The sequence below is a fragment of the Malus domestica genome, chromosome 04, assembly GCF_042453785.1.
Source record: "Malus domestica chromosome 04, GDT2T_hap1".
Taxonomy (NCBI): Eukaryota; Viridiplantae; Streptophyta; class Magnoliopsida; order Rosales; family Rosaceae; genus Malus; species Malus domestica.
Window position 1 is genome coordinate 19483166 of NC_091664.1, and position 12206 is coordinate 19495371.

Below are 12206 nucleotides of genomic sequence, written 5' to 3' on the forward strand. Positions count from 1 at the left end.
AGAGCGACCGTTTTCGCTACCTATGATCTATCTTGCAAAAGAACGGTTTTAAAAAAACTGACCGCAATGTTAATACACCGTCTAATACATATTTGCCCTACTCTTATATTTTATATTTTTAAACTGTGATTAGTTGTGTGTCAGAAAAAACTTTTGTAAACATGTGACAGATAACCGTCATACCAAAAGGTACGGGCAAAAGTACTTAAAAATCTTGGAGTTGTCAACTCCACCATATCATTCGAACTTCAGGGGAAGGTCGTTTCTCCTCTCTCATCCATATATTTCGAACTTCAGGGGAACGTCGTTCTCTCTCTCTCTCTCTCTCTCTCTCTCTCTCTTTCTCACCACATATTACTAATTTCTTTCGTCGCAGTCAGAATTTCGTTATCAGTTCCTAGCAAATGGCATCGCTCCTCTCCACCACCGCACAAAACCACACAGACATTGCACCGTCCAATTTCATACAAGGCCTATTTGCTGCCCAAGTTGTTCTTCCCTTACCTGAGTTTGTGGGCAACATGGACTTGTCATGGATGGTGGACTTTCTCAAGGGCATGGTGAAGCCGCTGGCGGCGACGGTGGTGGTGCTCATGGCGGTGGCCTTGTCGTACATGCAGAAACTGGGATTGGGTAGAGAAATGATTTACTCCATTGCTAGGGCCTTCATTCAGCTCTCGATTATCGGGTTTGTTCTTCAGTTCATCTTCACTCGGGACAATGCCGTTTGGATCGTTCTGGCTTACCTTTTCATGGTTTGTGATTCTCTCTATTGTGCTAACTTTCTTGCCATGTGTTTGGTTTCCGAGAAAAATTGAACTGTTTGGTCATTACCTTTTCTTGGATGAAGCTTTTGAAACGTGTTGATGGGTTGGTTTGATTTTTTAGAAGTAGAGACCTCTGATTTTACTCTGCTTACTTAAGGAGTTTCGTTATCTTAGTCACCTACTAACCAAGAATTTATTGCTTATTTTTTAATTTGATATCGTGGATAGAGAATAAAAGAAATGATCATGCATTCCTAAAAAAGATATCAAACACTAATCAGACCATAAACCGTATATAACACGGTTTAGTGTCCTTTTATTGTTTGTTTTGTGTCGCTCCAATTCAGTTTGTAATTAAAAGGTTATAACCGGTTCTATTTGTTTCATATCTCTTTTTATTCTTACTGCTTCAATAGTAAAAGTTCCAACATTATTTGAGGATCTTTGTGATTGTTGGCCTGCAGGTGACTGTTGCTGGTTATACAGCAGGGCAAAGGGCTAAGCATGTTCCTAGAGGGAAGTATGTTGCTGGGGCTTCTATATTGGCTGGAACTTCAGTCACAATGTTGCTACTTGTGCTGCTGAGCGTGTTCCCCTTCACTCCAAGATATATTATCCCTGTTGCGGGAATGATGGTCGGAAATTCAATGACGGTAACTGGGGTTACGATGAAAAGACTTCGAGATGATATTCGAAGTCAAATGAACCTGGTAGGTTAATTTCTTACCCGAAGAAAACCATATTGGTACCAAATCCCTCTGTTCTTTTACCTATAGTTTTCCACAGGAAGACTAACTGCCTGTTTCCAATAGCGATTTCATATATTCAAAAGCTCTTGTGACATTTTTTTTTTTGACAGAAATAACTAAAAGTGATTTTCAGAAAGTACTTCTAAGTATTTTTCTGACAAACATAAGTGCTGCCTACAAAAAAATTCACAAACGGACACTGGAGTCCACAACTTGTGTTCAAGATATAGTCTTGCATTGTTATATTGTTCAATATTCATGATTTGGCAATTGCAAATGGATCATGAATGTCACATTTAGTTCAATACGATCATAATTTAGCTAATTTGTGTCATTTTCCAGTTGGGATTTTGAAGATTGAGAACAATGTCAAAAACCTCATACGGATTACCAATATTTGCTTATGCAGGTAGAGACAGCGTTGGCTCTCGGTGCAACACCGCGCCAAGCAACAATGCAGCAGGTGAAGAGAGCTCTGGTGATTTCTCTGTCTCCAGTTCTGGACAATGCGAAAACCGTCGGCCTCATCTCACTTCCTGGCGCAATGACTGGTCTCATAATGGGAGGAGCTTCTCCTTTGGAGGCCATTCATCTGCAGATTGTTGTGATGAACTTTCTGATTGGTGCATCTACAGTTAGCAGCATTTTTTCAACATATCTGTGTTGGCCTGCTTTCTTTACCAATGCTTATCAGTTAGAGACCAAGGTTTTCCATTCAGAATAGGGATTTTGAATTGTTAGATTGTACAATGTGTATCAATCGGTCACTTTGCTTTTCTCTTAGGACTCGTTTGGTACACATACAAGATTGGATTGAAATGAATAAAAAAAATAAATTAAAAGTGAATAGGTAATTATAAAATTAGGATTACCTAAAAGATAGAAGATGAATTACTCATGAAAAATAAATTTATTCACTCTGATCCTCCACAAAATTGGAGGATTAAAAAGGATGAATATCCTTCATAGCTAATCGTCTTCCAATCCCCTCCAAATGAAAACTATTCATTTCAACTTCCAATATATCTTGAAATTTGAGATTTCTCCATTTCAACCCAATCATGTGACACAAACGAGCCCTGAGTGGAAAATATATATGCATCCATCATGCTATTTAATTATTTGGGCTACAAACACATGGAAAATGTTGTAATTCCCAAAAACACATTGGAAATTTTTGCATCCTTTACCTGTACATAAGTTGGTGTTGTTCTGATAATAAGCATGGTTGAAAAAAGAATAACACCATTGATGTAATAAAGTAGGAGAGGTGATTTCAACACTCTTCCTTTAGCCTACTGCACTCTACTCCTCCTACGAGTTCAGATACAATTGCAAAATGTTCAGCTTTGGGTCCAAGTGACCAAAGAGGAGTGCCAAAATCGCTCCATAAAATTAACGTCTCAGCTGCTCGTATGAAAAGGTATGCCACTACAACATCTAGAACGTGAAGCTTGAGACGATCAGAGTGGAGGTGGTGGCGGTCGTGTGTTTTGGCTAACCCTAGTGTTATATCCGGTCGGATTTTGCGACTAGTGGTGGGGTTTGCGGTTGAGGTTGATGGTGGTGACCACCACGACGAGGCACTTGACCTTGCCCGTGATTAATTGGGTCTTGATTACCTTGACGTGGCACGTGATGACCTTGTGGGGATTGCGTTTGAGGTTGAGGTTGACGACGGTGACCACGACGACGAGTCCCTTGACCTTGGCCGTGATGACGCGTCCGCCGATCACCGCGACGCGTCCCGTGATGACCTTGTGAGAAATGTGATTGAAGTTGACGATGGTGACCACCATGATGAGGCCCGTGACCCTGCCCGTGATTACCCTGAGGTGGCACGTGATGACCTTGACTTTGTCCATTTTGTCCACGTGGAACATGATGACCCGCACCTTTATTACCCTAGAGAGTAAAATAGCAACAAGTTATAAGAAGAATTATAATTCTGGTGTCTTAGATTCTTATATTTTCGGACAATTTAAATAAAATCATTTCCTTACTATTGAAGTTAGATTCTCATTCTCCTTTCAACGATGTTAGCATGCTTAAGTCTAAAACCAAGTAATTAAAATTATAGAAAATTGGATTTTAATTCCTAAATAAGATGAAGTTTATAAAAATATCATATACAAGATTAAAAATTGATTTTAGTTTCTAAACTCTATTTAATGCCTGCATATGTATTAATGTCTCTTTTTTATTTATAATTTTATGAATTTAAATTTTATGAAAATTTTATAAATTTTAATTTTCATTATGATAAGCATCTTATATAAGAAAATATTTTCGTAGAGATTTTTTGGTACACTTATGTTTTTGCATATTTTGTTATATGCCACTAATTCGTTACAATATATTTAAGTACGACCATTTCGGTACACTGAATTAGTATAATATGTTTATGTAGGGACATTTTGGTACACTAGTTTAGTATAATATATTTAGGTACCGATATTTTGGTACACTAGTTTAGTATTATATAGTTAGGTACGAAATTTTTGGTACGTTTATGTTTTTACATATTTTCTTATGTGTCACTAATTTACTACAATATATTTAGGTATGGGCATTTCGTTGCACTAATTTAGTAAAATATATTATGATATGGACTTTTAGGTACACTAATTAGAGAAAGTTAAATAAAATTAATGAATTAAAGTGTGTATAATAATAAATTTAAAATTTAATGTAATAATATAAAAACAAAAATATAATATGAATTTGAATTTGAATTAAGTACACATTAAGGGACTAAAATTAATATTCAATATAACACTAGATTTTTATTAAATTTTAATCTTCTTAAAGGATTAAAGTTCAAAAACACCTTAAAATTACCTTTCGTTTCAGAAAAGTGTTGCTACTTGAAGCCGAAACCTCACCAAAAGGAGGAGGCAATGGTGGCGGGGATGATGATGATGGCGACAACGGTGGAGAAGTATGTGAATCTGAAGATGGTGGTGATGGTGGCAACTTTGTCGACAGGTTATAATGAGCTAACTGGGATAAAGGGATTGGGTTATAGGGGTCCATACCAACCCAATTTCCGGGTGGGTAATATTCACAAACAACGAGCAAACTTCCACTGGAGCATTTTTATCGGGCGCATCCTACTTGTTCAGTGTCTTTCCATATGATCTGCGTGTAGTGGTCACATGCTTTGTCTGGCTCGCACTCGCGGTTTTCTTTGTTGTAGTACTGCTTCTCATGTGCCCAATCATACACTGCCTCCCTCGGCAGCCAATGCGCTTTGTAACCCCAGAACAAGTTCTCCCCCATACCTTGATACGACGAGTGCCGCATTCCGCAGTCGTGATCCTGCTTCTTGGCCCAGTCCTCCGCCAACTGGGCCATCGTGTCGTTCCACACCAACGGCTTCATGTTCTCTGCCCTTCGGATCTCGTTATGGGCCATGATGAACTCTTGGACCAGCGCCGCCCGAGTATACTCGGTGAAGTTGTCCTTGTTTGGTTTCAACGCGCTGGCGAGGTTATTGACAAGGCTGTTGGGGCTGTTGGCGTCGTTGGCAATGCCGCCGACGATCTTGCCAATGTGGTCGACGGCATTAGCTATGTCGTGTGATTCATAATTGGGATTAGCATCAGCGTTCGTCGTGTCAACATGATTGACATGAAGAATGTGATTTCTCAAGTTGGCTGAGACCGCGAGAATCAAGAGAGAGGTGGTGAGTATTACGGTGGAGAATGTTTGACCTCGCGGCATTGGGTGGTTGTATGTGGAGGTTCTGAAGGTGGTGGTTAGAATCTAGGCAGTTTATATCATCGATAGGGGTGACATGATGATGTAGGGTTTATTTCGGTGTAGTTCGGTTTTGATTTGTTAGCTCTCAGCCTTCGAGAGCAGCGGCAAGTGAGAGCGACCATGAGAGGATTCCATCAACATTACCATCATCCTGTGCCTATTCTTGCTAGCTCTCAGCCTCCAAAATAGTTATGCTATTGTAAGGAGGCTTCTGATGGAGAGCCGCAGTTTATGGGAATCTTCAGGTCAAATGGTCAAATTGTTGTTTTCCATGCAAATGATTGTTCCCTTGTCCTTCAATATCAGCACTTGAAAGAAAATGGTATTTTACATTAAGTAATGTTATACTTATATTATATTTGTGTCACTTCTCTAATAAGGTTATGACTCATCAACATATGTGGGTCCCAACTATATTAGAAAAATCGTACAAATATGGTATGAAAAGTATGATAAGATTAGTAGCATTTTTATTTTACATTAATTGGAATTTTGTAAATTGGTTTAGTTTTTTAACTTTTTTTATACAACGATATTAAGAGAATGTGAATTTACATAGCTCTATATGAATAAGTTATAATTTGATATGGAACTTAACATCCACAAAGTTTGAATCTTTCTAAAACCTATTTACAAATAGGGGATATTTTTACTCACCAATCTCAAGTAATGATGATGTTCATCATCCTATTTATCAGTTAAATGAGTTTAAATTTTGAAATATGTGTAGTGTATAAAAACAAATCTCAAAATTTAAACACATCTAACTATTATAAACAGAGTAGTAAGCATTATTACCACTTGAAGGTGGTGAACAAAAGTGCACACTTACAAATAAAACAAGATACCACCATTTTATAAATTAAAATTAAAGTATGAAGTCTGTTATTTTAGATATTGGATAGCATTGAAAGTATTTCGTTCCCAAGATATGAGAAAAGTAAGTTATACTATAAAGGCAAATATCAGGAAGACCATCATTTTAGACCATATGAAGCATAACTGGGGATAAAATTGGCAAACTGGGGACCATGCGGTTGATGTGAAAATGAAAGGCTTCAAAACAGGTTGGCTACCAATGAAGCATAACTGGGGATAAAATTGGCAAACTGGAGAGATCTTCTAGGTCAAGGTTTGTGGTTCCAATTTTTAGCTACCGCCCTTAAAACTTGATTTTAATCCCACTTTATTCTGTGTAACTTAAAAATCACCATGTAACTCCTTGAAACTCAAAATTTGTTACACTTTGACTTGTGGACTCTCTCTTCTCCCTAAAACTCAACAGTCGCCATTGGAATATATGTAGGACCCATCACCCAATAAGATAATACCACATGTGCTAATGGATTTGATTATAAATCTCCACTATGTGTTCAACAATCAGAAAATATTAAGTTTAAAAGAAGAAATTAAGATTCGGTTCATTTTTTTTTGTTTTTTTTTTCAAAAAATGGAAAAAATTGAAATCTAAAATTTTAACATCTCCAACACAATCATAACATAAGTTAAACTTGACAAATGCATAAAGATGGAGCTACTCTCCTTAACATCACCAATTTTAACATTTGACTGTTGGATGTGCTTCAACCAGTAAAACAACGAATATTGTGGTGAACTGAGAAATGTAGGTGGTGTCCTAGGTTTTATAGCGTTCACGCTTGTGCTATGAGGATCCAAATTGTTATAAAATCTTGTGTGTTCCACTGGATATTCCATTGGAAGTAAAATAAGATCACACAGAACAATGAATACATTTAAGGGAAAGTTCAAAGCAACTGGTGCATGAGAATATAATTTCTTGAATATTGGCAAAATCATTTGAATCAACTAAGGTGAAAGAAAAGAAGGGGGATAAATAATAGGTTAAGGTTTAGAGTTTCTAAAGGTTTTTTTTTTTAATGTTTTGGGCTTAAAGTTTGGCAACACATTGAGCTTAGCACAATTGGGCTTACAAATTGGGTTTAGAAAATAATACCCAAAACAGATAATTAAATAAAAATATTAATTTAATTAATTCAATTCGGTTCGGTTCAGTTCGGTTTTCGATTTTTTGAACCCACCCTTACTAACTAGAGCTCTTTCTCTTCTTCTTCTTCTTTTTTATTTTTTTTAAATTTTTTTTCCTGGTTTTCGGGCAAGAATGAATTGCCCATTTGTAGGACAAATTTGTGTGGGTTGGACTTGCTCTAATTGGACTACATACACTTTGTATATATGTATATGTATTTTACCATATGATGGTGTTGACCCTAAAAACTACCAAGCCTACGTTGCGCGTATGCTGAGTAACTAATGAGCTAACTACATCCTTCGGTTATATACGGGCGTGCCAACTCGTCGGCCAAGCTTGGCCGAGGAGTAAATATGTTTATGTAGCGCCGGATGTACTGCTGACTTCTTGATCTCGCGCCTGCAGCCAAGGAAGGAACACGTCTCGTCCTTTCGGTTTTAAAGCCTAAAGACAAGGCCGCTAGTTCTGCGAAGTTCACAAATCGTCGGCGCCGAATTCGGTCATGGTGATTATATTCGTAAAAGTATAAGCATGCAGAATTGACACTAGACTATATGTACACAAGTATTCAAGGAAAATGTATGTCTTAATCGTAAATGTGGTTCGGCCGTCAGAATGCCGAACTCTAAATCCAACTTGTGAGTATCTAATCATAAAATAACTCGGCATTCAATGCGTCAAATCTAGTGATTCGTAACACCTCACTTTGCCAGGAAGGCTCGTGAGATAACCCCTGCCAATAAGGATTTGAAAATCCTTCTCGACCAAGACTTGGATAGATAATCAGTTGGCTTCGTCGTAGTGTTGTTTATCTAAACTGAAAGTGCTTCGCGGTCGGCTGATTCTACGGTAACAATGCTATTTATCCAAACTAAAGATGTTCGTCGATTGCCTTCACAGTGCTGTTTATCCAAACTGAAGATGTGTTGGCGAAAAAGAAAATAAAAATCTCAAGGTTGTTGAGAGGTTTTGCGTAGAGCGAGAGTTTGCGCAGGGCAGTTTGTGTGTTGAATTGGGGAGGACTTGAATGATGCACCCCTCCCTCTATTTATAGTAGCCAACCTGCTTATGATCGAATCAAACCTATACTTGGATTAAGACTCTTTACTCCGATCCAATCTTATCTTGGTCAGTCCTACTCCTATTAGGAGTTTGAACTCAACCCCTTATCCGGCCGTATTCATTCCTAAATTTCAGCATCCTCATCCTGTTGAGACTCCTTATTGTATCAAGATTCAATTACCCTATCCTGATAGGACACGGCAGGCCCCTGAGCAACGCTTTTGGGCCGAGAACAATTCTAAACTCGACCCAAACCAATATTTTGGGCCCAAACATTGCCCCCTTGCTTCTAAGGTCGTCGACCTACACTCCTTGGTTCGAGCCTCGGCCTTGAAGAAGCGAAACTAACCTAAAACAATCATTGAACCTTCTAGAGAAATACCACCATGCGTATTTATAAGACATGATCCCATGATCTTGATTCTCCCAACCGTCCTGCCACGTGTTAGTTCTTTGGTTAACCTAGCAGCCCTTAATCATGACCCTCGAAAATGCGCAACTGTCAAAACGTCTCTTTTACACTAAACCTGTCGCAACACGCAATTGTGCATCTTCAAACCGTGAACCTTGGTCTTTTTTCCTGGATTCTCTAAATAACTACAATGATTAGCAACTTTCCCGCTCGATTCTATCCCCAATTTTGAAAATCGAACGTTTAACCTTCCTTCCAAAATGCCTATAAATACTTGAATCATTTCCCTTCGTACTTTATGCTTTTTAAAACCCTTGAAACCTTCTTGCCATTTCGCTTTCAAAAACCCAGAAAACCCCAAACTCTTAACCCATAAATACTCAAGTCTTCATCAATGGCCTCTGTTATCTCCAAGCTCTTTGACGAATGCAACAAGTGCAAGGACTTCATTGACCGGAGAGTCGTCAAGACTCTACGCTTCGAGAGCGATTTAAGCGCCACTCATCAAATCTTGGGACCGCTTTTCAAGGTTGCAGTGCCATCATCCATCATCAACCTTTTCAAAGACCATTGCCTGACACCCTTGTTGCAAGGGTTTGATTGGTTGAAGTGGTGCCTAACAAAGCCCCAATGAGCCTGGCCTTTGACTAACGCGACCTGGGTGGCTTGGGTCAAATGGATGGAAAAGTTATTTGGCAAAAAATGGGAGGCTTTCGGCATCCAAGACACCATTAAGCTTTTGACCATGGAGATTGCCATGGATAAAGAACTCTTTATGGCAGCTCTGAGCTTCTGGTGCTCGGCCACCAACACCATGATTCTTCCCTTCAGCCCATCACCCCCACCATTCTTGACATCTTAACCATCCTTGGGACCTCTCCCTCGAGCATCCCAGTAGATGCCGCCCTTTTTAGGTGCTAGTCGAATCTCGTCCTTAAAATATTATTCGACAAACGGGCCATCAAGACGCTAAGCCAAGAAGGTCAAGAGCCTTCAAAAAACAAAGTTCAGAAGTTGCACAAGAACTTCTTCAACTACAACACCCTCATCCTCCATTTTGCCGGTAGAGGGAAGCATGAAGCCTTCCTATTTTACTGGTACAACAAGTTTATCTGTTGTACCAAGTCAAACAAATGCTTGGTCAAAAATATGTTTGTGGCTGAAGCCCTGGCTAGTGGTCACTCCCTGGTGCTCAGTCCAGCTATTATCGCCAACCTCTTGCGTTGTTTGGCCGAAACGACCATTAACAAGATTGACCCGTACCAAAGCAAACATTTTTGGGTATTCCAACTTTGGTTGCAGGTATATTTTTCCACGCTTCAGCCAAAGATCCCTAATTTTCAATCCACTGCAGCGCTCAGCCTTTAGTTGACCTCTCAACCGGCACCTCATCACCGGGCTGAAGAAGTCTTTAAATACTTTTTCGGCCTAGATGTCCTTTCAGAAGATGAGTTTTTGATATGTCGTCATCAAGAATACCTTCTTTCCCTCAGGTTTCCATCATGAACATGGAGTGAAAATGAGGATGCTGATCTTCGTCAAAATTGGGGGTCGTTCGTGATAACACGCGACCTTTCCCTTGGCTACGACACTTGCCGAGCGAGCTGGGAGGTCTACCACCCCTACTTTGCTGCCCGACAGCTCGGCTACCTCCAAGGTTTCTTGGTACTTTTACTTACTTTCCGCTCCCTCCTAAGCTGATGACGCCTTTCTAGTTCTTCAAAGAGGGAGTGTAGAGATACTGGGAAAGAGTTCTAGGAACGGTGCAAAAAATTTCATCTCTGACCGGCTGTTTCTGAATCTTTCGGCACTGACACCTTCGGCGACTAGTGGGAAGGGTACACTGATGACTGTTTTGGCGCTTCAATCAAAGATGTGGTAAACAAAATTTTTGGCGACCGACACCAAAAAATTCTCGCACCTCAATCCAAAGAGACGACCCAAGGTATATGGCTATCTTTACCTTTATTCTTCAAACACTTAACTATATTTTACTAACTTGACTTCGCTTTCTTAGGCGATCGAGTATTGAAGCGAGTGGATGTGATCGTCGTGGCTGTGGCGAATAAAAAATTGCCCCTTCCTCCAAGATAACTAAAACTGTTGCGCAAACCCTGCCGAGCAAACGGCCTTGCTAGGAAACTGAGACGACAGACGAAGCTCTTCATCCCACAAAACTCGTCAAGAAATTGGCGAAGAAGGGAGAACGGGAAATTCATATTATCTTTAGCTAGACCACGGGAGCGACCACTTATAGTGCCTCTTCTCCTACTCTCGTTGTCCAAGCCTCGACGAAGAAGCGGCCAACTCTCACTAGCCCAGCACCCCGAATTCAACCCGTCCCTAATGTCCTTGAAGCCGTGGTTGAACGAGTTATTGCACCGCTGGTCGAAAAGCCTACAGTTTCGAAGCCGACCATTGCACCCGTCTTGGAGGAGGTATCCCCTTCGGTTGGGAAAAGTCTCCCCAAAAATCCAAAACAATCAGCGATCATCTTGGAAGAGGTATGATTATGTTGTTGATAAATCCATTTTCTCATTAAATTCTAATAGCTTTGTATTTCAGGATGACTTGAACGACGAGACTCCGCTGGCGAGTCGCCCTCGACTAACTAAACCTTATTCTGTTGAGCCTCCCCCTGTGGTTGAGGCGACTGACCAAGTTGATCCTCCTGCAACTGATCGTGGAAAAAGGCCTCAAGTTGAGCCTGAAGCGACGGCAAAAACACCAATTCGCCTGCAAGATCAAGACCTCGATATTCCCCCTCAAGAAGCGACTTCGGCTTTTGTAAGACTCGATCACTTTCTCTTGTTAACTTTAATATAACGAGTCTGAACTAAAAAAATATTACATTTCAGGTGCCTAATTATTAATTTCACTGAAAATTTTATGCGCTGAAGGGCGTTATCTATATTTCTTGGCCACCTTAGTGGCCGTCGAATGTAGATAACCTTCATCGGCCACGTGAATTGAGAAGCGGTCTAAAACACTGGGCTTAGCCATTAAGCTCTCTAGGTTCGAGCAATAAACTAGAACACATGGCCGAAGTCTTTTCTTGGCAGGTCTAAAAATAAATTATCTCTGCTATATTCTTTTATGTTTTCCTTTTGCCTAAATTCTTTTCATATACAGCCTTCATGGGAAGTCGAGTTCGATGCTCTTCTTTTGAATACTTCGGGAATGGCTGGCCCCTCGGCAGCTACAACTGGGTCCTTCGTACCGACAGCTGAATCAAATGTTTTTGTTACGCTGCAGGAGCTCTTGTCTCTATCGGCTTTATAGGTTTTCGAATGCCAGGGCCTCGACTCCTTGGGTGCGTGTCTGAACGATCTTGCAGCTGACGATCAATTGAACACTGAATCTATCACTCAAGTGTCTTCTACCCTGGAATGAACTCGAGAATACTTCGGTATTTTCAATAAAGCTCTTCGAGCCAAAGA

General features: G+C 40.0%; 2 protein-coding genes across 2 annotated transcripts; one reads left to right on the forward strand and one right to left on the reverse strand.

The window, feature by feature from the left end:
- Positions 1–207: 207 nt before the first annotated feature.
- On the forward strand, positions 208–2363 carry LOC103408362 (protein ALUMINUM SENSITIVE 3-like). The gene is made up of 3 exons (XM_008347212.4): positions 208–755; positions 1232–1477; positions 1926–2363. The coding sequence occupies exons 1-3, from the start codon at positions 405–407 to the stop codon at positions 2238–2240; spliced, it is 912 nt and encodes a 303-aa protein (XP_008345434.2). The 5' UTR covers positions 208–404; the 3' UTR covers positions 2241–2363.
- Positions 2364–2539: 176 nt separating this feature from the next.
- LOC103408361 (pathogenesis-related protein PR-1-like) lies at positions 2540–5606 on the reverse strand. Its single transcript, XM_008347211.4, has 2 exons — positions 4358–5606; positions 2540–3421 (listed from the first exon to the last, which is right to left on the reverse strand). The coding sequence occupies exon 1, from the start codon at positions 5240–5242 to the stop codon at positions 4616–4618; it is 627 nt and encodes a 208-aa protein (XP_008345433.2). The 5' UTR covers positions 5243–5606; the 3' UTR covers positions 2540–3421; positions 4358–4615.
- Positions 5607–12206: the final 6600 nt, after the last annotated feature.

Bases quoted from the DNA above. Each gene is read 5' to 3' on its own strand.
- LOC103408362 (XM_008347212.4), top strand. From the start codon at position 405: ATGGCATCGCTCCTCTCCACCACCGCACAAAACCACACAGACATTGCA. The intron at 756-1,231 runs GTTTGTGATTCT...GTTGGCCTGCAG, and splicing joins TTCTGGCTTACCTTTTCATG to GTGACTGTTGCTGGTTATAC. The intron at 1,478-1,925 runs GTAGGTTAATTT...TTGCTTATGCAG, and splicing joins TTCGAAGTCAAATGAACCTG to GTAGAGACAGCGTTGGCTCT.
- LOC103408361 (XM_008347211.4), bottom strand. From the start codon at position 5,242: ATGCCGCGAGGTCAAACATTCTCCACCGTAATACTCACCACCTCTCTC.